Here is a 27837-nt window from a genome sequence, read left to right on the forward strand (position 1 = left end):
TGATTACCGAATTATTATGGATTTTCATTCTTATCAACATTTGATTCTCCAAAACGAATGTCCACATGACTATTCATTCTACCAAACAAATTACACTTTCAGCACATTTGCCCATCCCTACTAATGGAGCTAAACACATTGTTAAAATTAGCTTCAGTGCAACAACGCAGTACTGTGAGCTAGCTGGACACCTCTAGTTAGCCAATCACAAAAGGCATATGTGTGTAGTCACCAATTACCACCTACATTTTGTCAGGGTTTTTCCCCTGCTTTGTTTGCCATGTGCTGCTGGCAGCCATTTTACTTACGTCTTACTGAATCTGGTTCAGAGTGTCTGATGCTGCTCATTTCCTGCACGCCCTCTTATGGCTGGACTGGTGTACATCATCCGTGTGAGACAGGTTGCAGTCTCAGTATTGTGATGTCATCCCATATTATTTAAAGGGCCTCTGTTCAGTATGCTTTTCCCTTGCGTTGTCTCAGACCTGTTTGTGAGTCCCTTTCCTGTGTATTACCTGGCTGTCTGATGTCCCTCCTGGTTCCTGACTCGGCTCGTCTGACTACTCGCTTTGGCTCCTGACTCGGCTCGTCTGACTACCAGCTCTGGCTTTGACTCCTGGCTTGTTATTTGACTTGTGGACTTTTTATTATTTCTTTGTTAATAATAAAGGTGTGATTATTTTTGCACTTCTCGTCTCAGTCTGATTCCTGGCACCCTGACATTACGCAAGGGTCATGAATCCTGATGATGCTAATAATCGAACTTTACCTACCATCATTTCCAAGATGGATGAACAGGATCACCGCTTGGATTAATTTGCACTAGCCCTGCAAAACCTGCTGACTCGCACTGCACATTTGGACCAGAGTGTCCCACAAGTTATGGCTGCTCCTGTTTCCGCTGTTGCACCTAGTCCTACCAGGAGCATGTTTAGTTTTGCACCTCTACCTCAGCGATATGAAAGAGATCCTATTCAGTGCAGAGGGTTTTTGAAACAGGTTGGCATTTACTTTGAGATGTTACCTCAGGCGTTTCCCTCTGACAGAGCTAAGGTGGGTTTTCTCATTTCGTTACTCTCTGACACAGCTCTTGCCTGGGCTAATCCCTTGTGGGAGATTAATAAATCTGTGATTTCAAATTACCCTTAATTTGTGGCCTCCTTTCGAAGGGTTTTTGATGTTCCAGCTTGCTCCTCCTCTGCTGCTAAATGACTCATGTCCATTCAGCAAGGTACGAGATCTGTTGCTCAGTATGTCATTGAGTTCCATACGCTTGCCGCAGAGGTAGGTTGGAACAATGAAGCCCTTGTTGCTGCCTTCTTTCATGGGCTCTCTGATGTGATTAAAGACGAAGTTGATGCCAGAGATTTACCAGAGGATCTCGAGGCATTGGTGTCTTTTTTAATCCTAATTGACATCAGACTAAGTATGGAGTATGTTGCCGATGCTCTGTTGCGGGGGATCATCTGCAAATCCTGCTTTCCTGCAGGGGCTGGCTTCTTCTTCATGAAGAAAAAGGGTGGTGAGTTAAGACCATGCATCGATTATAGGGGTCTTAATCGTCTTACCATTAAGAATGCTTACCCTATTCTGCTCATTACGGAACTCTTTGACCGCCTCAAGGGAGCTCATATCATCATACACTCACCCAATCTTGAGGCTCATCATTCTGATGCTACATAGGTACTTCAGAGATTACGTGAGAACAGCCTGTTTTGTAAACTTGAGAAATGTGAGTTCCATCAGACTCAAGTAACCTTCCTAGGTTATATAATCTCTGTTGCAGAGTTCTACATGGATCCTGACAAGTTGTCTGCAGTCCTGCAGTGGCCTCGCCCAGTTGGTCTTTGCTCTATTCAAGGTTTTTTGGGCTTTGTCAATTACTATAGGAAGTTTATTAAAAACTTTTCTTCCTTGATCAAACCTGTCACTGACATGACCCGTAAGGAGAATAATCCACTCCATTGGTCACCTACTGCCAATAAGGTTTTTGAGAGTCTTAAGACTGCCTTTGCTGCCGCTCCAGTTCTGGCTCATCCTAACCCTGTCCTGCCTTTCATTCTTAAGGTCGATGCGTCTGAGACTGGAGTAGGTGCCCTCTTGTCTCAACCTCCTACACCTGATGGTTCCTTGCATCCGTGTGGTTTCTTCTCTAAGAAATTGTCTCCAGCAGAGTGCAATTATGAAATTGGTGACAGGGAATTACTGGCCATAATTTTGGCACTCAAGGAATGGAGGCACCTTCTCGAGGGTACTAGCATACCAGTGCTCATTCTTACTGACCACAAGAATTTGACTTATCTATCTGAAGCAAAATGTTTGTCACCCCGACGGGCCAGATGGGCGCTATTTTTGTCTCGGTTTAATTATGTGGTCTCATACCTGCCTGGTAGTAAGAATGTTAGGGCTGATGCCCTCTCTCGACAATTTTTGCCACTGTCCAAGGAGGAGTCTGTACCTTTTCCAGTTATACCTCCTGACCATATTTTGGCTACCATACATACTAATTTGACTTCTCCCTTGGGGGAGGAGATCCTGGCTGCACAAACCAATGCACCACCTGAGAAACCTAGTGGTAAGTGCTTTGTTCCTGAGAATCTTCAAACTAAACTATTGCACACTTACCACTATCCTAAAGCCACAGGTCACCCGGTCAAGAACCAAATTATTTGGTCTGTCACTCGACAATTCTGGTGGCCAGGTCTTTGTTCTGATGTTGCTGTGTATGTTGCCTCCTGCTCAGACTGTGCACAGAATAAGATTCTTCAACATCTTCCTGTGGGTCTTCTTCAACCTATTGCTAATGGTGAGCGTCCTTGGACACATCTTTCCATGGAATTCATTGTCGAGCTCCCTGTTTCCAATGGCAATACTGTCATCCTAATGGTAGTTGACCGTTTTTCTAAAATGTCACATTGCATTCCCTTGAAGAAGCTGCCTACCGCTCAGGAACTTGCTTCAATTTTTGCCCGGGAGGTTTTCCATTTACATGGGTTACCCTACCCAAGAAGATAGTCTCGAACCGGGGTAGCCAGTTTGTCTCCAGATTTTGGCATTCCTTTTGTGCTCAAATGGGGATCCAGCTTTCATTCTCCTCAGCATATCACCCTCAATCCAATGGGGCTGTGGAATGGTCTTATCAAGCTCTAGGACAGTTCCTCTGTTGCTATGTCTCAGATCGCCACAATAATTGGTCTGAACTGTTACTTTGGGCAGAGTTCACTCGTAATAGTGCTATTAATGCTTCCTCCCAGTTATCCCCGTTCATGGCGAATTATGGGTTCCAAGTCAACCATCTTTGTTGCCCGATTCATGTCTCAGGGTATTCCGGCTTTGGAGGAGCATCTCCGGCAACTTCGTTCCACATGGGTGCAGATTCAGGATTGCCTTTATCGCTCTATGCAGCGCCAAAAGTTCTAGGCTGATCGTAGGCATCTGCCTGTGCCTTCCTACCAAGTTGGTGAGAGGGTTTTGCTGTCCTCCCGCAACTTGAACCTTCGGGTGCCTTCCAATAAATTGGCTCCCCGTTATGTTGGTCCTTTTCGAATACTCCGACGGGTCAATCCTGTAGCCTATGCTCTTGACCTTCCTCCTGCAATGCACATCTCCAATGTTTTTCATATCTCCCTTTGAAACTATTGGTTTGTAATCGGCTTACCACTGTGTTGTCTCATCCTTTTCCTATCTCTGTTGACAACCATGAAGAATATGAGGTCAGCAGCATTATTGCCCCTTGTATGTCCAGGGGCCGTGTACAGTATTTGGTTCACTGGAGGGACTACGGTCCGGAGGAGCGTTCATGGGTTCCCTCCTCTGATGTTCATGCTGCCACCCTCATCCATGCCTTCTATGCCCGTTTCCCCAATAAGCATTTTTTCCTCCCGCAGGGGAGGGGTCATTGAGTGGAGGGTACTGTCAGGGATTTTTCCCTGTTTTGTTTGCCATGTGCTGCTGGCAGCCATTTTACTTACCTCTTACTGAATCTGATGCAGGGTGTCTGATGCTGCTCATTTCCTGCCCGTCCTCTTATGGCCGGATTGGTGTACATCATCCGTGTGAGACATGTTATAGTCTCAGTATTGTGATGTCATCACTTATTATTTAAAGGGCCTCTGTTCAGTATGATTTGCCCTTGCGTTGTCACAGACCTGTTTGTGAGTTCCTGTTCCTGTGTATTACCTGGCTGTCTGACGTCCCTCTTGGTTCCTGACTCGGCTCGTCTGACTACTCGCTTTGGATCCTGACTCTGCTCGTCTGACTACCAGCTCTGGCTTTGACTCCTAGCTTGTTATTTGACTTGTGCACTTTTTATTATTTCTTTGTTATTAATAAAGGTGTGATTATTTCTGCACTTCTCTCAGTCTGATTCCTGGCACCCTGACACATTTACACTTTACAGAAAATATTTTGTAGTGTTTAGGCACAAGGAAAGTATTTAAGATTTAAAATTGTTCATGATTTTTGCTGGCAAATAGATCACTGTACACAGCATGAAATTGAAAGGATTAACATTAAAAAAAACACATTCTTTATAAACTAATTCTTCCTTTCTCATTATTCATGTGCTCATCATTTAGTTCAGCTAGTAATTACAACTTTCAGCTAATCATTGCTATAGCAACCGGCTAAAACATTGTGTTCCATAATTGTAGTAGCTTCTTGTAACACGCTAGAAATGAAAATGGTACATTGACATTCTGTCATACAAAGCTAATCTATGTTTGCAAATGAGATTTAATCAATTTTATTTTAATGATTGTGCGCCTTAAACTACATTGCATTAGAAATGAAAAAAGCTAACAGTGTAGCTAAAGTTAAATAACTACTAATGAAGTAATGCAGACAAATTAAAAAAAAGAGAAATACAAACATAAAAAAAAGAACTGTTCTATTTCAAAGTCCAATTACAGATATTTGTAACTATAACACTTTGTCATAAGAATTCATCAATAGGTGACACCTAACGAATATTTAGATTTTACAGAGCAGGTATCAGCATAGACACTCACATGGAATTAAAGGGATGGGAAATACAAAAATTGTTATTTTATGATTCAGATAGAGCTTACAATTTTCCAATTAACTTATATTATTAAACCTACTTTGCTCTCTTGATATAATTTGTGGAAAAATATACCTAGGTAGGATGCAGCCTTGCAAAATTGCTGCCATTTAGCTGTCCAAACATTTGCATGCTACCTACAAAGGTATTCTGTTCAACAAAGAATACAATAAGAACAAACTAAATTTAATAATATAAGGTACATTTCATGTTTTGTTAAATTGTATGCTGTATCTGAACCGTCTGAACAAGAACCGTCTAACCATACCCATCAAGGACGTCAAAATCTATGATTTAAGTATATAAATCAAGATTTATGTGAGATGGACCTTCCATGATTGTTCCTTCAGCTTTGCTACAGCACTAGTTACATACATGATGCAACTTGAACTGCCAACATGAGCTACATTATTTGTTGCTATCCCCTAACAGGTATATGTTGGCCTTGGTCAACTAGGGCTATGCCTAGAGCAGTAGGATTTAGAAGGGGGTGGAAGTAAATGTTGTAGCTTAGATCCATGACATGATGCCTTACCAGATCCAATATTGCTTAATTTTATTACAGATCAATGGTCTCTTGTTGTATATTGGTGTTGCATGACACCTCCATGCCTTTAGCTGTAAGAAATGCATGAGCTAAATTGTTTGAGGGTTTAAAGGAAGATTTTCAAGTGTCTAGAACAGGGGTGTCCAAACTTTGCTCTCCAGAGGTTTTGGAACTACATTTCCCATGATGCTCAGCTAGATAAAATGCTGGCTGAGCATCATCGGAAATGTAGTTCCAAAACCTCTGGAGAGCAAAGTTTGGACACCCCTGGTCTAGAACATCACAAAAATTAACTACACATCTGTGCTATCAATTGAGCTCCACTTGCAATCTAGGCCAGTGTGTTTTAGAAACATGGTGCATAAAAAGTTAATTTTAAAATAAAACAGAGATGTATTATGTAACTTTTTAATATAACACAACTCTGTTTTATTTTACAATGGTGAAGATGGCTTCAAATCAAATATGCAAAATGAAAAAAAATGTGACTACTGTATATGATGAAATGACAAGATTGGGGTGAATGGTAACATTAAAGGGATACTAAACCCATTTTTTTCTTTCATGATTTAGATAGAACATGCAATTTTAAGCAACTTTCCAATTTAACCCTATTATCAATTTTTATTTGTTCTCTTAGTATCTTTATATAAAAGCAGGAATGTAATGCATAGAAGCCAGCACATTTTAGGTTCAGCACCCTGGATAGCCCTTGCTTATTGGTGGCTACATTTAGCAAACCAATAAGCAAGCATAACCCATGTTCTGAACCAAAAAATGGTCCGGCTCCTAAGCTTTAAATTCCTGCTTTTTAAATAAAGATAGCAAGAGAACGAACAATTAATACTAGGAGTAAATTAGAAAGTTGCTTACAATTGCATACTCTATCAGAATCAATAAAGAAAAAATTTGGGTTTAGTATCCCTTAAATGAAAACATTGGATAGAAATATTAGTAGCAAAAGTGATCTTATAAAGGGACATGAAACTCATTTGATTTAGTGATTCAGATAGAGAATACAATTTTAAGTAACTTTCCAATTTAAATGATCCAATTTGTTTCATTCTTTTTGTATCCTTTGTTGAAAAGCATATCTAGGTAGGTTCAGGAGCTGCTGATTGAAGGCTGCATGTATTTGCCTCACGCTATTGAACCACCCATGTGCATTGCCACTCATTTAACAAAGGATACCAAGATAATTAAGTAAATGATATAATAGAAGTAATGTTTATTTGATTTTCTTTCTTGATAACAGTTAGAGATATGAATGAACTCTGTACTGATCAAACAAACACTGCGTAGAATGTTGCAAGAACACAATTCTTAAAACATCTTCTGTGTGGACAGTGAGAAAAAAACAATATTCAAAGGTAAATTGAAGGTAAAATTGGATATTTTAATATTGAATATATCCTGCAATGTTATTTTACCAAGTTGTAAAACTTTTTCTGGGGATGACAATTTAATGTCCCTTTAAAGGTTCTTTAGATAAAATAAATCACATAATAATTCATGAGCAGGTGAGTTATTATCAGTAAATTATAGTGTTGAAGATTTATATGACGCAAACCCCAGGCTGCTTAGTCATGTTGTTCTCATCCATAGACTGAAGAAATCTAGATTCTATTGAGAAAAAAAAAATGTTTTAAGTAAACTCAAGATATAAATGAGAAGTCACTGAAGCGTTATGAACAGTTTGCTGTGTCTCCTATTTTCCTTCCATCTGCTGATATGAAAATAAACAGCTTATATTCCAGTTTTGATAGAATATAAGAAGCACAGAATATGTTAAAGTTTAAATTTAAACTAGAACACAGACATAGCCTTATTTGTAAACATAGTCAAGATGCAAAAAAAATAAAAAAAATACATTATATGTAGTGGACACAACAAAAATGGTCATTAAAAGTCACATATATATGTAAAAATGCACCTATAAGTATATACTACAGTAATGAATATATATATGAGATGTAAATGCATAAAAATGCTGCATTGGTTTTGAAATTGCATTTTTTTAGTTGTTATTTGCATGATATAAGAATTATTCCATGGATAATGTAAAGTCTATTGGCTGCTAAAACTAGGAAGAGTGGAGATCAACGTTGTTGCTTTTTTTGGAAGAAATTTGTACTTATTATATTTGGGGTCGATTCCAATAAACATTATTTTCCTTATTGGGGTTTTTATCTAACAAATGGATTTGTGCCACAAAAACGTCACCTACACCTCATAGTTTGATAATTCAACACCAGAAATCCCAACCAGTGACAATCTTGGAGGATCTAGGATAGTTGGGAGGTCTTGCCTGTTTACCATTCTCAGCCATAAGCTCTGACGATGACCTGCCTGACCACACCCACACTCTTGTCTTATCCATGATTGGCTGTGACCCTCCTATAATTGCCCTGCCCCCAATACACCCATGAGCTACCAAACCTTCTAATGAACATGTAGATATTATTTTTACCTTAGTATGCATAGCTTAGAGGAGAAAAAGAAGAGAGGTGATATCAGGAGGTGACAAGCAACTTTTGACCCAGGGGACAATAAAAACCCAGTGATCATAAGGGGACAGTTTTACAGTCAGTAAAAGCCTCAAATTAAATATGTGTTCTGTTCTAGGATGTTGCTGTCATGAGATGCAGGACATATGCAGGACACAGCAATGATGGTACAACTCTATTTTATTACAGAGCACAGAAACATACATCTAGTCAGGTTGATTTCACTAACATCACATCCTGCTCTCATCTGCCCTCATCACATCTTCCCCTTTTTCAAAGGCGAAGCATACATTTGAATATAACAAATAACAAGGTATACGAACAGAGTATACAACAACATTTTTTTTTTACGAACAATATATAAACAAATAGGTTCAGAAAATATAAACACATAAATTACATCCTGACTTGGACATCGGGGTAGACTACACTAGTCCACAGTGACCATGGGATTATTCTGCCCATACTTCCGGTCACTGTTCTATCTAAAGTCAGTCCCTATATCGGGCCGGAAGTCTCACCACTCTTCCGCTTGATGTAACTTTGCATGAACTGTCCTCTGATAGAAGATGGTGAATTAGAGTCCACTGGAGGCAAAGATATATCCCCGCTGTGATCTTGCTGAGGGGAAGGCACCTCTCTTAGAACAGGGGATCCCACCGGCGGTGGTACTGAGGCATCCAGTTCCAGACTCTCAGGTACAGGCTGAAGATGTCTTTGGTTACGGCGTGTAACCGTCCCTCCCTCAGTAAGGACTGTATAAGACCTTGGTTCTGGAGAGCGGCCAACTACCGTAGCAGGCGTCTTCCATTTCTTCTCATCATCCAGTTTAATTCTGACAGTTTGCCCTGCATTCAGTTCCTGTAAGGGCCTGACAGAATGTCTCCTGTCGTAGAAGAAACAATAACCCTTTTTGGCCTCTTTATCCCTCCTAAAGACTTCGTCCAGAGGAACAGGGCCAGGCGGCTTGAAGACACCCACTGAGGGTAAAGTGGTGCGAATCTGGCGTCCTAGCATCAGCTGTGCCGGGCTAAACCCGGTAGCTTGAATGGGCGTCGCCCTGTATGACAAGAGGGCCAGGTATGGCTCAGATTGCTTTAGAATGGATTTTGTTGTTTGAACTGCCCTTTCAGCCATTCAGTTGGCCTGCGAATAATGTGGACTTGACGTGGAATGTACAAAGTCATATTCCCTGCTGAAAGCTCTGTAGAAGCGAACTGCATACCATTATCACTCACCAGCTCCATTGGAATGCCCCACCGGGCGAACAAGCTCTTCAGGCGAATGATAACGGCTTGACTTGTGATATCATTCAGGGGTGCAATTTCCAAATACCTGGAATAGTAGTCGATCACAACAAGGAACTTTTTTCCGTGCAGTTCACACAAATCAGCAGCTATTTTCTGCCACGGCCCCGCAGGCAGCGGAGTAGAAATCAAGGGCTCCTTTCTCTGAGTAGGCCGGCGTTCCCGGCAAAAGGCACATTTGCAATGTCGGAGCTGATCCCAGGCCACCACACAGCTGTAGCTGCCCTTTCTCTGCACTTTGTAATGCCTAAGTGGCCATCGTGAATCCTGTTTAACATCTCCTTCCTCATGCTGACAGGAATTACAATGCGTTCTTGGAACAGCACCAACCCCTCCAGCTCCGTGAGCTGCGACCTCTCTGGCTGGTAAGCACTTAAAGACATCCAGGCTGCCCGGCTCTCGGGCCAGCCTTCTTTTATGTACTTTATAACCTCTTGCAGATCTGTGTCCAAATATGTCTCTTTCTTTATTTCCTCCAGTTTCCTTGAAAAAATGGACTTAGAGGCCAGAACTGAATCAACATACACTTTCACATCAGATTCTGTGGAGGATTCTTCAGCAGCAGCCAGCGGGAGCCTGGATAGTGTATCCGCCACAACCAGTTGTTTCCCCGGCACATGCACTGCCTGAACATTGAACCTGAGCAGTCTCACTAAAAGTCTCTGGCATCTCAAGGGTGTTTTGTCAATGTCATAAGAGTTGATTAGAGGGACTAGTGGTTTGTGGTCAGTTTCCAGACTAAATTTCTCCAAACCCACTAAGATAACGCTGAAAGTGCTCACAGGCCCAAACTGCAGCCAGGCACTCTTTCTCAATTTGAGCGTATTTTGACTCCGCAGCCGTCAGTGTGCGGGAACAGTAGGCGATGGGCTGTAGTTTATTCTCATTTAACTGCAGGAGTGCAACCCCCAACTCATAACTGCTTGCATCGGAACTAACCACAGTCTTTTTTGAAGGGTCGTAGAACCCCAACACTGGGGCAAACCCCAGCAGGGACTTGGCCTGCAGAAAAGCTTTTTCTTGTGAAGGTCCCCAGACCCAGGCAACGTCTTTCTTAAGCAACTCTGTGATAGGGTGTAAAACTCAGCTCATGTACATCAGAAGGACTTTTCATCTGTTCAATAGCGCAAATTTTATCGGGGTCTGGCTTGATGCCATCCCCGTTGATGATATGCCCAAAGTAGCATAATTCAGTTTTCCTAAAATGACATTTTTCTTTATTCAGCTTCAGCCGAGACTCTTTGATAGCCTGTAGCACACAACTTAAACGCTGATCATGCTCCTCCACTGTAGACCCATACACTAGAATGTCGTCCATGACGACCGCTGTGCCCACATGGTCACTCAGGAGAGAAATCATTTCCCTTTGAAAGATTTCAAGAGCAGAGGATATCCCAAAGGGGAGTTTGCAGAAGCAGAACCGACCTACCGGTGTGATAAAGGTAGTCAGTTTGCGGCACTTTGAATCCAGGGGGATCTGCCAAAAGCTGCTAGAAGCGTCTAATGTGGAAAAGAACTTCGCCCCAGCCAACTTTGGAGCTATATCTTCTAATGTCGGCAGCACAAATCTCTCTCTCTTCACTGCCTCATTCAACCTTTTCAGGTCCACACAGATGCACACCTTTCCATTTTTCTTTGCAACTGGAACAATGGGGGCACACCAATCAGTCGCTTCAACAACCTCTTCAATAACCCCCATAGACTTCATGTACATAAGCTCTTTCTCCACTTGAGGCATGAGCGGGAACGGAATTCTACGGGGAGTAGAAATACTGTATGGGACTGCGTCACTTTTAAGTGCTATACGGACTGGTTTGAAATTCAGTAGGCCCAACTCGCCAAACATATCTTCGGAAATCTCATTCACTCTGGCCACGAGGCCCAAGTCGCAGGCTGCTTTTCTGCTCAATAAATTGTTAACACAATGACCTCGAATCCCATGCACCCACATGGTGAACTTTCTTTACTTGTACTCACAGCTGGCAAGAAATTTCCCCACACAATCAATGCGGCCAACAGGACTATGGACATTTGTAGTAACCTTCGCCAGCTGGGGCTGTCGAGGCAGTTTCATAAATTCAGCAAAAGACATTACAGTGATATCTGCTCCTGTGTTAATCTTAAAATCAACTTTGGCTCCCATTACAGTAAAAGTAAGTTTCCAATCTTCCTCTGAGCTTGGCCGTTCCACAATGGACCCCACAAAAGACACTTCCTGACCCTCCTGGTCACTGTCCACCTGCATCTCCTTAATGTATTCAGTTTTACACACCACTTCAAAATAGCCCATTCTGTTACATTTTCTGCATCTTTTATCTCTGGCCGGGCATATAACACTCTGATCATGGGCACGGTAGCACCGTGTGCATCGGGCATGTTGCGCCCATCCACTTCTAGGCCTTTCCATTATTTTAGATCTACCGCTCACACTGTGCCTTTCACTAGCAGTTTTCCTGGACTGTTGCACTTCATCCACAATACTCTCAGACCTCAGATCAGCACTCTGCTTTTTCAGCAGTTCACTCTGGCGGGCCATCCTAATAGCCAAATCTAATGTTAAATCAGTCTCTAACTGCAGCTTCAGTGAGACTTCAGCATCTGCAATTCCAATAACTATTCTGTCTCTGATTTGCTCTTCTTTAGCAACACCAAACTCACAGAATTCAGCTAATTCATACAGGCTGCGCACAAATGACTCCACAGATTCTCCCACACGCTGATTACGTTTGTGAAAACAAGCTCTCTCATGAATCACATTTCTTTTGGGCACAAAGTGGGCACTGAGTTTATCCATAACTATATCAAAGTTAAATTCTTCCCCTTCTTGGAAAGTAAAAGAATTGAACACTGGCTACACATCTTTCCCCATAGAGTATAAAAGAGAATTAACTTGTACTTCACCACTCTCCTTGTTCAGTTTGGAAGCAATCCTGAAGCGCTGAAACCGCTGACGCCATGTGGACCAAACTGCAGGCTGAGAGAAGTCAAAAGGCTCAGGTGGGGTAAACTTTGACATTGCAATCGATCAGGAACAGAAGAGCAGGCCAGAACTTCTGACACCATGTCATGAGATGCAGGACATATGCAGGACACAGCAATGATGGTACAACTCTATTTTATTACAGAGCACAGAAACATACATCTAGTCATGTTGATTTCACTAACTGCGACACAGACTCCCGGGCCTAAGCCCCGCCCCCAACTAGTGACATCACATCCTGCTCTCATCACAGTTGCAGCTTTCAGCCCAGCAGTGGTCTCCATCTCCTCAAGTCCCTTATTGCTGCAAGCAGGAGAACACACTGTGACCAGCGCAAGCAGAAGAACACACTGTGACCAGCGCAAGCAGGAGAACACACTGTGACCAGCGCAAGCAGAACACACTGTGACCAGAGCAAGCAGGAGAAAACACTGTGACTAGCGCAAGCAGGAGAACACACTGTAATTAGCGTAAGCAGGAGAACACACTGTGACTAGCGCAAGCAGGAGAACACACTGTGACCAGCGCAAGCAGGAGAACACACTGTGACCAGCGCAAGCAGGAGAACACACTGTGACCAACACAAGCAGGAGAACACACTGTGACCAGCGCAATCAGGAGAACACACTGTGACCAGCGCAAGCAGAAGAACACACTGTGACCAACACAAGCAGGAGAACACACTGTGACCAGCGCAAGCAGGAAAACACACCATGACCAACGCAAGCAGGAGAACATGGATTAAAGGGACATGAAACCCCAAACAAATATTTTATAATTGAAACAGATTATTTCATTTTAAACAACTTTCAAATTTACTTGTATTATAATTTTTGCTTTATTGTCTTGGTATCCTTTATTGAAGGAGCAGCAATGCAATACTGGGAGCTAGCTGAGCCCACAAGTAACCCAATGGCAAGAGGCATATATGTGCAGCCACCAATAAGCAGCTCCTGAGCCTACCTAGGTATTCTTTTCTACCAAGGATACCAAGATAATTAAGCAAATTTGATAACAGAAGTAGATTGTGGAGTTGTTTAAAATTGTACGCTCTATCTGAATGATTAAAGAAAATGTTGGGGTGCCATGTCCCTTTAAAAACAATGCTAAAGGATCACTAAATACAGTAAAATTGAATAATTGACAAATACACAATAAAAAGACAATGCAATAGCACTTACTTATATTTAAATGAGCACTTCAATATTTTCTGGCAAATTTCAAAGCTAATGCAATTTTCCCTCCCCTGTATCATGTGACAGACATCAGCCAATCACAAAATGCATATATGTATTTACTGTTCACTTTTGCACAGTAGGAGCTCAGAAAGTGCATATAAAAAGAATGTGCATATTTTGATAATGAAAGTATACTGGAACGTTTTTTGTTTTTTTTAAATTGCGTGCTTTATTTGAATCATGAAACTTTTAATTTTGACTTTAGTGGCCTTTTAAAGTCAGCTCTAGAGCAGCAATGTACTACTGGGAGCTAGCTGAACACACCCAGTAAGTCATTGACAAGAGGTATATATATGCATAATCACCAGTCAGCAGCTTGTACAGTAGTAGTACACTGCTGCTCTTTAGACTGCCTTGGTATGCTTTTCAACAAAGGATACCAAAAGAAAAAAGTTAATTTAATAATAGAAATATATTGAAAAGACTCTTAAAATTGTATGCACTATCTGAACCATAAAAATTCAAGTTTGACTTTCATGTAATTTGAATTGGCTTTTTAGAAAACCTTTGAACAGTAAATTGTTCATATTTGTATCAATCTGGTGATAAGCACAGGAACTAACTCTTAGGGGTCACTTTATCAAGCTCCGTACGGAGCTTGATGCCCGTGTTTCCCGCGAGCCTTCAAGCTCACCGGAAACAGAAGTTATGAAGCAGCGGTCTAAAGACTGCTGCTCCATAACCTGTTCGCCTGCTCTGAGGCGGTCTACAGAAATCAACCCGATCTAATACAATCGGGTTGATTGACAACCCCTGCTAGCGGCCAGTTGGCTGGTGCAATGATAAATGCAGACAGCGAACATTTTATTTTATTGAATAAAGCTAGTAAACCCATTGGGGGTTGAAGACTATAACATTTTGGGGTGTAAAATATTTGACATAATGCTGGGGGACCATATCAAATATTAACTACTAGTCCTAAAGCCCGTGTACACGGGCCATTTTTTGCAGTACAGCGGTCTCACCCCTTGCTCTCTCTCTATCCCCCCTCTCTTTTGCTCTCTCTTTCTCCCCTCTCTTTTGCTCTCTCTTTCTCCCCTCTCTTTTACTCTCTCTTTCTCCCCTCTCTTTTGCTCTCTCTTTCTCCCCTCTCTTTTACTCTCTCTCTCCCCTCTCTCTTTTACTCTCTCCCCCCTCTCTTTTGCTCTCTCTCTCTCCCCTCTCTTTTGCTCTCTCTCTCCCCCCTCTCTTTTGCTCTCTCTCCCCCCCTCTCTTTAGCTCTCTCTCTCCCCCGCTCTTTTGCTCTCTCTCTCCCCCCTCTCTTTTGCTCTCTCTCCCCCTCTCTTTTGCTCTCTCTTCCCCCTCTCTTATGTTCTCTCTTCCCCCTCTCTTTTGTTCTCTTTCTCCCCCCTCTCTTTTGCTCTCTCTCTACCCCCTCTCTTTTGCTCTCTCTCTCCCCCTCTCTTTTATGTTCTCTCCCCCTCTCTTTTGCGCTCTCTCCCCCCTCTCTTTTGCGCTCTCCCCCCCCTCTCTTTTGTGCTCTCTCCCCCCTCTCTTTTGCGTTCTCTCCCCCTCTCTTTTGTGCTATCTCCCCCTCTCTTTTGTGCACTCTCCCCCCTCTCTTTTGTGCACTCTCCCCCCTCTCTTTTGTGCACTCTCCCCCCTCTCTTTTGTGCTCTCTCCCCCTCTCTTTTGTGCTCTCTGCCCCCTCTCTTTTGCTGTCTCTCTCCCCCCTCTCTTTTGCTGTCTCTCTCCCCCTCTCTTTTGCTGTCTCTATCCCCCCTCTCTTTTGCTGTCTCTCTCCCCCTCTCTCCTCTCTTTTGTTGTCTCTCTCCCCCCTCTCTTTTGTTGTCTCTCTCCCCCTCTCTTTTGCTGTCTCTCTCCCCCCTCTATTTTGCTGTCTCTCTCCGTCCTCTCTTTTGCTGTCTCTCTCCCCCTCTCTTTTGCTGTCTCTCTCCCCCCTCTCTTTTGCTGTCTCTCTCCCCCCTCTCTTTTGTTGTCTCTCTCCCGCTCTCTCTTTTGCTGTCTCTCTCTACCTCTCTCTATCCCCCCTCTTCTGCTCTCTCTATCCCCCCTCTTTAGAGCTGTCTCTTAGCAGCCGGCCCCGGTATCTGGCCCCGCCCTGCCCCGTCCGAGTCACACCCGGCCCCAGACCACATCACACCCGGCCACGCCCATATCACACCCACCCGACCACGCCCATGTCACATCCATCCGGCCACGCCCACTCTGCATCCACCCGGTCACGCCCACTCCACCACACAATGCCAGGCTGAGGTTAGTTGGAAGGCCAGGTGTGTTTGTCCTTGCGCGCAGTCTCTACTGCCCCCCCCCCCCCCCGGTTATATTTCTCCTTTCTCTGGGTAGAGCAAAAGAGATGTAAAAATGCCTCTACCAAGCAAATTTAGATCAGATGGCACCTTTGAGGTTTGAAATTGCTTTAAAGGGACAATATACTGTAAAACTGTTTTTCCCTTATTGGGCCAGATTACAAGTGACATGCAAAATAACTTTTTCACTCTAGCTCTAACTGTGCTCAAAATAAAAATGTATTGTGGCCAGGTTAGCGTGCTTATTACAAGTTGAAAGTAAAAAGTTAGCATATAGGTTGTGCTTGAGCAAAATCAGCCTTCTAACCCTTCCCTGGTTAACACAGTTTAATATGCACTTATAATATCAAAGTTGTGTTTAATGGTAGCTTGGTCAAGTGATATTAGTTATTGTTTGTGTACCATAAGCTCGCCACTTGTAATCTTGCGCAATGTGTTTTCAGTGACTTGTTATACTAGCTGCAGAGTAAAAAATGTATTAGAATTAGCTTATTTATGTTTATTTTTATATGTGAAATAGCTGGTTTTGTTCTTTAAAGACACCATCCATTAAAATAGGTGGTTCTTACAGGGATAATCAGGTCTCTATATTTTATTACTTTCTGTACACACACATGCTTCTTTATATTATCTCTGTTTACCAAAATGCAAAACTTAGAGAGAACAATTGAAAAGTAAAATGTTATCGCTCCTACTCCCCACTGGGATTGTAACTTATGCTGGCAATGTTTACAAAGCTTATCTAGTATAGCCAATACTTAAGTATTGAAACTTTTTAATACTGCAGATTGGGATACCACAGGCAAAATCATCTATTTCAAATGCCAAAATAAAGGTAAACAGTTTATATTGTCAGTCCCTTTAATAATAAATGGCTGAGCATTGTAGCCCCCTAGAATTGTCACTGTGCAGACCTGATAGAGGACTACCTGGTGGCCTCTCTTTGACATTGAATTTGTGCCCTGTGGTTTTTTAATTTCTACCCCCCCTGAAGGGTCAGAGAGGCCAGCCCTCCAAGACACTGAATGTTATAAGACTTTTTATTTAAATCAGATAAATCTTACCTCCAAAATCTGCAACGACTGCATGACCATCTTCATAAAGCAAAATGTTATGACTGAAATAGAAAACAAGACAGCATTACACATAACATTATTTAACCATGTACCCTGAAGCCTTCATTACCTAAAGGAAAGTAACTAGAAAGCCCTGAGAAGACTTCAAAGAAAAAGCTTCAAAACGCGCATTGTATTTTAATCAGCTTATTCTCTTTCATTCCCATCTGTAAGTTTAAACCCGATCATGTATAACTCCAGTACTCTTCAGAACATGCAAAAATGATATTTTAGTTAAACTTTAATTGGGACATCTGTCTGTCTTTTTTTCAAGGTATTCAAAGAGGACAAAAAAATCGAAGCAAAATGAGAATGAAAGTAGTGTAATAAGGGCTAGATTACAAGTGGAGCGCTAATTTATTGCGTGCCTGTAAATGGGCAAAATCGCCCATTAACAGGCGCACAATAAAAAAAACAGCCATTAGATGTGACTGCTTAATGCTATCGCAAGCTTTTGGTAGCAATTAGCGCCCATAAAAATAACCAGAGATCAGATCTCTGGTTAATTTTAAAAATGTGCCCCAATTGCCCCCCAACTTAAATCATCTTTAATTAACAAATCAGTTTTTAGGGGTTAATGTGAGCCGGTGAGGGGTGTTAGAAAAAAAAAAAGGCACTGTAAAGTGCCTTTACATAGCGGTCTATGAGGAAAGTGTTATTCCTGTAAATATATATGTATATGCTTATATAAATATATTTATGTGTTAATATGTGTTTATACACCTATAAACACATAAATATATATGTATACAGTATAAGCATATACATAAATATTTCAGCTTTGCTACCCAATGCTGCACGACTTACCCACTTCCCTGCGCTGGGTTCTCAGCCATGTCTCGCAGCATGGAGCCTATGGAAGAGCGCTCTTGTGAGCGTAAAACTTCTATGCAATGCGAACGCGTGATCGCATTCACATTGCGGCTAGCTTGTAATACCAGCGCAATTTAAAAAATATTTAAAGTGTATTATATTTAATACAAACATTCCAAAAATCATGTAAAAAAATATATTATATATATTTTCTATAACAGGTTAAAAATGTATTTAAACAAAAACTTAAGGGACATAATAATTCCAAAATATTATAAGCAATGGCTTTGGTGATACTAACCCTCCTGACTATACATTTTGCACTTTATTGCTGCAACAAAATGGACACATTGAATTCAACAAACACCATTTTAGATGTATATATCAATATATGGTCTAGATTCATTAAACTTATATTCAGTGTAATTGTATACTCCATGGGTAGTGGGTGGGACAGACATTTACATACTATAGGTATATGCATTGTATTTAATAGGAATATTTGTGATATTACGTACAGCTAACAAGATCTGCAGAAAACAGTTCCTCTAGAAATTGAGTTTAGCAATTATGCTCTTAAAATGTCATTTAGTGGGGCAGAGCCAACAGCCGAGGAGAGCAGTCGCATCTGCCCTGGGCTCTAGCCATGGATGGCATATAAAACATTAAAAATAAAGCCAATTCATCGCTTTTATTATTTGCCCTGTTTAATCATGGAGTATGAAGTCGGCGGTGCAAATTTTGATATGTTTTTGGAGGTCAAGCATTTCATATAACATCCATTTGGAGACGCCGATACTTGAGGCCTAGGCGATCTTCACGAGGGCAGTGGTTAGTAGTTAACTGAGTTCCTGTGGGTGCTGCACTTTACAGCCACGTTGGTGATCTACAGAACTGTTGTATTGTAAGAAGATTCAGAAGCCTAACTCCCACACACTTCTATGCTTCTATCACACTAACCCAGCTTGCTATAACAGCATGGAAGACTCCTACGCTGCAGCACGCCAGGCAGACACCCGGAGGCTAATCGTATGTCTCCTGAAAGATTTAACCACCCGCCTAGACCAGCATTATGTGGCCTGTGTAGCCGCTATGCAGACTGCACCTGGTTCACTCTCCTCCACATCAGCTGAACTTTACCCTACCAACGGCTCATCGGATGTCGTGCGGAACAGGCAACTGCAGCAGGAAGAATATGAGCTCCGTGAGGTCTTGGGGGAGAAGGCATGGTTAAGGGATGTGGCTCAACTTACCACACACACTGCAAAAACCCCAACAGAGCATGAGTTGCTTCAGAGACCTACAGCGTCACAAGCTTCACTGATGGCTAAAAGTGGTCGAAGGCAATTTCTGAAAAACTACACTCAATCCATTCCGGCTGTGCAGCTGTGCAGATGTAGTAACCATTTCTTTGAAACGGAGGGGTTGAACTTGTGGCTGTCTACCCAAATATTTATCTCGGTGGTCCCTTCGGAACGGATGGGGGACCCCTTTGACCCAGGTGGGCTAATTGCAGCCCACACTTAGTCAAGTGAGGCACCAGATAGCGAGGTTGTTGTTACGTCCTATTAGCTAAACTTAAGCTCCTTTTTGTGCCCGCTAGAACGGATCCTATTATGACCTCCAGAACTTTCCTGCACTTAGATTAAATATGTTGCAGTCTGACCAGCGCTATACATGCCACCTCCGAGTTCTGTGGTGACTTTTATATGACATATAGGAGCTTTCACCTGAATTGCAAACATAGCTTATGCTGGGAAATATCAGCATATGGATCTGCTCTTTACCCAGTGAAACATGGTTATCCAATCATCTATGAAAAGGCTGGATTGGGCTACAAATCTATGTCTAGTGGTGGAGGACAGAACTTTGGGTCATGTTCACCGTCCTGCTTTCTACAATTACATTCAGTCTTTATTTGACTTTCCTATAGGTGTACCCTAATGAGATCTGTATAAGTTGAGTATGGGACCCTCACCATTGTTCTTCATTTTTGTTTAAAAAATGTTTAATGTTATTTGTTAATTAAGATACTGCAGGATTCTTAAAATTTTGTGCTACATACGCACCTGGGGCGCGATCCGATATAGATCGCAGTTTGCGGCGCAAGCGAGGGAACCCACGTCGCCCGCAGTTTCAGCTCGCAACTCGAGCCATCCAATATGCGGCGCCGTCACTTGCTAAAGTGGCGCAAGTCTCACAAACCAGCGATGTCCAGAAATCTGCGTAAGTACAGATTTTTGGAGTCGCCAGTGACTTGCGCCACGTTAGAAACTGCCGGCGCCTATAAAACCTGACTAAAGTCTAAATCACCCGCACTGTCTAACACGCCTCCCTAACATAGCCCGACACGTCTAACCCTCTATCCGCTATCCCCCCTCACTATCCTAACAATAAAAAAGCTATTAACCCCTAAACCGCCGCTCCCGTACCCCGCCGCCAGCTATATTATATCTATAACCCCCTAAAGTGAGCCCCTAACACCGCCGCCATCTATATTAAAATTATTAACCACTAATGTAAGCCCCTAACACCGCCGCCATCTCTATTAAAATGATTAACCCCTAATTTAATCTACCTACCCCGCCGCCAGCTATATTATCTATATTAACCCTAAGTATATTATAGTTAATATAGGTATTACATTATATATATTAACTATATTAACCCTAATTATATTAGGGTTAATATAGTTAATATAGTTACTATAGTATTTATATTAACTATATTAACTCTATCTAACCCTAACACCCCTAACTAAATTTATATTAAATTAATCTAATTCATTTATAAACTAAAATATTCCTATTTAAATCTAAATACTTACCTATAAAATAAACCCTAAGATAGCTACAATATAATTAATAATTACATTGTAGCTATGTTAGGGTTAATATTTATTTTACAGGTAAATTGTTAATTATTTTAACTAGGTATAATAGCTATTAAATAGTTATTAACTATTTAATATCTACCTAGTTAAAATAATTACCCAATTACCTGTAAAATAAATCCTAACCTAAGTTACAAATACACCTACACTATCAATAAATTAAATAAACTACAAACATCTATCTAAAAATACAATTAAATTAACTAAACTAAATTACAAAAACAAACACTAAATTACAAAAAATAAAAAAAAGATTACAAGATTTTTAAGCTAATTACACCTATTCTAAGCCCCCTAATAAAATAATAAACCCCCAAAATAAAAAAAATTCCCTGCCCTATTCTAAATTAAAAAAATTTCAAAGCTCTTTACCTTACCAGCCCTTAAAAGGGCCTTTTGCATACAAATACAATACCCCCCCCCATTACAACCCACCACCCACATACCCCTATTCTAAAACCACCCAAACCCCCCTTAAAAAAGCCTAACACTACCCCCCTGAAGATCTCCCTACCTTGTCTTCACCACACCGGGCCGAACTCCTGATCCGATCCGGGCAATGTCTTCCTCCAAGCGGCAAAGAAGAATTCTTCCTCCGGCGATGTCTTCCTCCAAGCGGCAAAGAAGAATTCTTCCTCCGGCGACGTCTTCCTCCAAGCGGCAGCAAAGTCTTCATTCTTCCGGCGGCATCTTCAATCTTCTTTCTTCGCTCCGCCACCGCGGAGCATCCATCCCGGCCGACGACTGAACGACGAATGAGGTACCTTTAAATGACGTCATCCAAGATGGCGTCCGCCGAATTCCGATTGGCTGATAGGATTCTATCAGCCAATCGGAATTAAGTTAGAAAAATCTGATTGGCTGATTGAATCAGCCAATCAGATTCAAGTTCAATCCGATTGGCTGATCCAATCAGCCAATCAGATTGAGCTCGCATTCTATTGGCTGTTCCGATCTGTACAGTTTGCACGTCTCCATGCGCTTATGATTGGGGATTTGCATATTTGTAATTGTAGACTTACAATGTATTGCTTGATTTTTTTTTATTTATTTTTTTTTATTATTTTTTTTATATATATCATATGATTCTGCTATATTACTATCTTAACTTGCACCCAGGTATATGGTTTTGATACTAATCTATATATGACCCAGGCAGACTTGGCCTTATGCCACTGGTAGACTCTCTACATATGGTATCATTAAACATTAAAACGCACCTCCATTGGTATATATGTAGCCGCATGATTATATTACAGGTCAGAATGGTAGAGCCTATACTATTGATATCGCTACTTAGAAGCCGTCATAATAGTCTCCTATTTACTAATGTTATTGCCTCCCCCCCTGTATACTCATATGAGCTCCTTAGTACTCAGGGAAGCCACATTTGCAAGGCTCCTTTATAGATGACCAGTAACCTATTTATACCCCCATTCCTCAATGACTGACATACAGTTGTGTCTAAATTTGTTTCCTTATACATACTAACTGGCTCCGCCCCCCCTCCCCCCCTACTTTACTTCGAGCGGCTCTCGCCCGCTGCATCCCCTTCCCCCCAAAAGAATATATAAAAAGCTAACCTCCTCTTGCTCCCCTTTTCTTTTTTTTTTAAAACAAACACTTTAATAAATATTTATACAGCAATGAGGAGTGCATCTCTCTTTGACATATAATCTAAAACTGAGGTTCTATTAAACTCTATATATCATCTCTCTGTACAAATTGGTACATTACACTATATCAGACTAATATCTTTACTTATTGGCCCCACATGATATTATATAGATAGACAGGTCAATAATGTGGGCTATATACTGCATTGACAGACCATGTAAACTTATATAGAGTACTATAGATTGCACGTTTAGAGTTATTGACGCTTTATATTTGTACTTTGTTCTTTTTTCTTACTAAGAGTGTATTTTGTACCTCATTGTTATCTTTGTCTATCTGCAAATGCCTGTTGTAATATTTGCTCACAACCTCAATAAAAAAATATATTTAAAAAAAAAAAAAAATGTCATTTAGTCTTCATAACTGTGATTTTTATCAGTTATTGTGTATTTGTCATCGGGAGCTAACAGTTTGTTGTTCGGTCTTGTTTATTGGTAACCGAGATCTTTTGTATGGGTTTTTACATTCTTTGGTCTCCTATTGATAAGGATATACTGCATACTAATCCCATTGCTGGAACCAGCTTCTAACAGTGGTTGTTTATAATTAGTGTTTATTCACTTTACAGACCCTCTCGGTGAGGATAGCGTGGTATTGTCAGCTGCAATGAGACCAGATGATCAGATCATGTTGTGTAGTTAAAGGGACAAGAAACCCCAAACTTTATTTCATGATTCAGATAGCGCATACAATTTTACTTCTATTATCTAATTTGCTTCATTCTCTTGGTAACGTTTGCTGAAGGAGCAGTAATGCACTACTGAGATTTAGCTAGCCAATCACAACAGACATATATGTGCAGGAACCAATTACCAGCTAAAACTCACTAGTGTAGGGTATGTACATATTCTTTTTCAACAAGGGATACCAAGAGAACAAAATACATTTAAAAATAGAAGTGAATTTAAAACTGTCTTAAAATGACATGCTCTATCAGATTTATGCACGTTTATTATTGACTTTCCTATCACTTTAACAACATTGGTTTCAACCATTTAGCATATACAAGCAATCATTTTTGCCTTCCTTATATGGGGTTTTACATAAAACAAAAGTCTCAAAAATCGAGTTTTGAAAAGCTATGATTTTCATTGTCTATAAACTGACTGAACCCCACAGCAAATGGCTAGAAACACTCAAAAAAATCCCAGAATTGGTGTAGCAAAAATCCACCACAACAGCAAGTGTATAAATAAAAACAGATTCTTTATTAAAAAGCGACACGTTTCTCAGCCTCTATAGGGGGGTTTCCTCAGGCTATACTGTTTTAGTATAGTCTGAGGAAACAGCCCTATAGAGGATGAGAAACATGTGGGATTTTTTTGAGTGTTGCTAGCCATTTGCTGTGGAGTTCAGTCAGCTGGGCGGCTGTGAAGTCCCAGTTCGTTTATATTGCTACTGGAGGTGCTTTCCCTCTTCTAAGTGCAATCATTTCTTACCTTTTTGCCTCTGTTTGCACTGCACTGGGCCATAGTTGTTTGCTTTTCACCCTTATATAGGTGTTCGGAGTGTCTCTTCAAGAAGTCCTGACCTCATCTCACAGTCGGTTGGCAACAGTGAGCTGGACTACTGTGAAGTTCCAGCCTGCCCCACTATTGGGTGCATCACGTTCTTGAGTATATTTTTTGGTCCTTTTTATTATCACTTGTCTTGGTGGTACTAGGCCATTGTGGTGCCTCTGTTTCCTTTTCATATATATAGAGTCCCACTAGGAATTGCACACCGTGTCAACAGCTTTCCTTGGGGCATCACATAGCCTACTTTTAACCCTTTGATTATTAAAAGTTACATTTTATTTTTCAAGACCAGTGAGTGCTGTCTTTTTTGGAATTTATATATATATATATATATATATATATATATATATATATATATATATATATATATATATATATATACAGAACACATAGTTCCCAGAGACCACAATGAAAAGGCACTTTTCAGTGCTGTTTATTTACTAACACCCTACTCCAGCCAACTTTAGCCCCAAAACTGGCTAGTGCATTTTTTTTTATAAAAACTAAAATTTCCTCTATTTTGAGGGCACTTGGGGCACTTTTAGATAATTAACCAGAGATTGATGGTTAAAAAACATCATTGATCAAATAATGCCCAGTATACCCACAACAACCCTATACAAATGGAATTCATATTGTTTAACACTTATACATACCACTCTATTCAATTACTAAACCCACTCACAGGCCTCTATTTATCAAGGTTTGTCGGACCTGATCCGACAGTGCGGATCAGGTCTGACAGACCTCGCTGAATACGGCGAGCAATAAGCTTGCCGTACGCAGCATTGCACCAGCAGCTCACAAGAGCTGCTGGTGCAATGCCGCCCCCTGCAGACTCGCGGCCAATGGGCCACCAGCAGGGGGTGTCAATCAACCCGATTGTACTCGATCGGGTTGATTTCCGGCGATGTCTGTCTGCCTGCTCAGAGCAGGCGTACAGGTTATGGAGCAGCGGTCTTTGTGACCGCTGCTTCATAACTGCTGTTTCTGGCGAGCCTGCAGGCTCGCCAGAAACACGGGGCATCAAGCTCCATTCGGAGCTTGATAAATATGCCCCACAGACTCCATTATCCCCAATTAACAGCATCCTTCATCAGCAGATCTGAGAGCTGCTTTGGGACAATGGAGATCAAATCTTGCATGAGTTAATAATCTCTACTTTATTTGATTTGGAAAGATTGTGATAACTTTGTTAACAAAAAAAATAATCTGCATAAATGAAAAGAGAGAAGCGCTCAACCTGGGAACGAACAATAGCATAATAGCTTGTTCTATGGCTAGTTACCACGTTAGAAGCAGCCGCTTTTTGCTCAATATGTGCCTTTCACAGAGAACTTTCCTGTAGCATATCAGTCTGATTCTGACTTCACAGTACAGTCCAGCACCGAAATACCAGGCAATCCCTCTCTGATCAAGAGAAACAGCAAAACCCCAGACGTACCTTTCGGCCTATTGTGGGCCTCGTCAGTGAGGTGATTGCCTGGTATTTCCACCTTTACCTGCCATCATTATCCACCTTTACCTGCCATCATTTCCAGGATGGATGTACAGGATCACCGCTTGGATCAATTTGCAATAGCCCTGCAAACACTGCTGACTCGCACTGCACATTTGGACCAAAGTGTCCCACAAGTTATTACTGCTCCTGTTTCCGCTGCTGCACCTATGCCTACCAGGAGCATGTCCGGTTCTGCACCTCTACCTCAGCGATATGGAGGTGATCCTATTCAGTGCAGAGGGTTTTTGAACCAGGTGGGCATTTACTTTGAGATGTTACTTCAGGCGTTTCCCTCTGAGAGAGCTAAGGTGGGATTTCTCATCTCGTTACTCTCTGACACAGCTTTTGCTTGGGCTAATCCCTTATGGGAGACTAATAAACCTGTGATTTCAAATTACCCTGAATTTGTGGCCTCCTTTCGAAGGGTATTTAATGTTCCAGCTCGCTCCTCCTCTGCTGCTTAACGACTCATGTCCATTCAGCAAGGTACAAGATCTTTTGCTCAGTATGCTATTGAGTTCCGTATGCTTGCCACAGAAATAGGTTGGAACAATGAAGCCCTTGTTGCTACCTTCTTTCATGGGCTCTCTGATGCGATTAAAGACAAAGCTGTTGACAGAGATTTACCAGAGGATCTCGAGGCAATGGTGTCTTTTTTGATCCTAATTGACATCAGACTCAGAGAGAGACCCTCTTTCAAAGAGCGCTTGCGGAAGCCTCCTGTTCCGTTGTCTCCTACGTGTTCATTCCCACCCATGCCTCCCTCTCCTCCCATGCCTCCTGGTCCCGAGTCACCAGGTACTGCTGAGCCGATGCAGTTGGGATTCACGCGTCTCTCCGTGGCGGAGAGGGCCTTTAGGAGGAGGGAGGGGCTCTGCCTCTATTGTGGGTTACAGGGCCACCTTTTGAAGTCTTGTCCTACACGGCTGGGAAACGCTCACACCTAAGGTCCTGTCAGGGGCAGACCTTGGGTGGTTTATCCTCGTCCCCTTTGTCACAGTTGTCCTCGAAACCTTTGGTCACAGTTGTCCTTTCCTGGGTGGACTCCTCTATAGTCACTCAGGCTCTTGTTGAATCCGGTGCTGCGGACTATTTCATTGACGTGCTTTTGTATCAAAGCACTCCATTCCTGTTTTGCCTCGGTCCGTTCTGCTTGCTATTGAGGCCATTGATGGCAGGTCCCTTCAGCCCGCACTTGTTACTCATGAAACTGCTCCGTTGTCCATGGCTGTTGGGGCTCTCCATTTTGAAACCCTCCAGTTCCAGGTGATAAACTCTCTGCATTTTCCAGTTGTTCCGGGTTATCCCTGGCTCCAAAAGCACAATCCCAGTCTCGACTGGCGCAGGTCCGAAATTTTGTTGTGGTCCCCGCAATGTATTTCCACTTGTCTTCGGAAACCAGTAAAAGTTTTGTGCACGTCTTCGGTATCTCAATTGCCAGAGGAGTACCGAGAGTTCCTAGACGTGTTTGACAAGGTGTGTGCCGGTACGTTGCCTCCTCACCGGTCTTACGATTGTGCCATAGACCTGCAACCTGCAGCCATTCCTCCTCGGGGCCAGGTGTACCCTCTGTCTGTTGCAGAGAATTGTGCTATGGAGGAGTATGTTGCCGATGCTCTGTCGCGGGGGATCATTCGCAAATCCTGCTCTCCTGCAGGGGCTGGCTTCTTCTTTGTGAAGAAAAAGGGTGGCAAGTTAAGACCATGTATCGATTATAGGGATCTTACCATTAAGAATGCTTACCCTATTCCGCTCATTACGGAACTCTTTGACCGCCTCAAGGGAGCTATGGTCTTTACTAAACTTGATTTGAGAGGAGCGTACAATCTCGTTAGGATTAAGGAGAGTCACGAATGGAAAACAGCATTTAACACCAGAAGCGGCCATTAAGGCCTTTGATAGTCTGAAGACTGCCTTTACTGCCGATCCAGTCCTGGCTTATCCTAACCCTGTCCTGCCTTTTGTTCTTGAGGTCGATGCGTCTGAGACTGGAGTAGGTGCCCTCTTGTCTAAACATCCTATGCCTGACTGTTCCTTGCATCCGTGTGGTTTCTTCTCTAAGAAATTGTCTCCAGCAGAGTGCAATTATGAAATTGGTGACAGGGAATTACTGGCCATAATTTTGGCACTCAAGGAATGGAGGCATCTTCTCGAGGGTACTAGCGTGCCAGTGCTCATTCTTACTGACCACAAAAATTTTACTTATCTATCTGAAGCAAATTGTTTGTCGCCCCGACAGGCCAGATGGGTGCTATTTTTGTCTTGGTTTAATTATGTGGTCTCCTAGCTGCCTGGTAGTAAGAATGTTAGGGCTGATGCCCTCTCTCAACAATTTTCGCCTCTGTCCAAGGAGGAGTCTGTACCTACTCCTGTTATACCTCCTGACCATATTTTGGCTACCATACGCTCT

The 27837-nt window shown here is 42.0% G+C and overlaps 1 protein-coding gene across 1 annotated transcript in view; it reads right to left on the minus strand.

The window, feature by feature from the left end:
- The window catches only part of TNNI3K (TNNI3 interacting kinase), a 587433-nt gene that overhangs the window by 243430 nt on the left and 316166 nt on the right, over positions 1–27837 (minus strand). The window contains exons 18-19 of the mRNA XM_053693350.1: positions 16976–17028; positions 7180–7232 (exon numbers count right to left, since the gene is read on the minus strand). Of these exons, the coding sequence (XP_053549325.1) occupies positions 7180–7232; positions 16976–17028 (106 nt within the window). The remainder of the gene's footprint in view (positions 1–7179; positions 7233–16975; positions 17029–27837) is intronic.

This window comes from Bombina bombina, chromosome 10 (assembly GCF_027579735.1).
Source record: "Bombina bombina isolate aBomBom1 chromosome 10, aBomBom1.pri, whole genome shotgun sequence".
Taxonomy (NCBI): domain Eukaryota; kingdom Metazoa; phylum Chordata; class Amphibia; order Anura; family Bombinatoridae; genus Bombina; species Bombina bombina.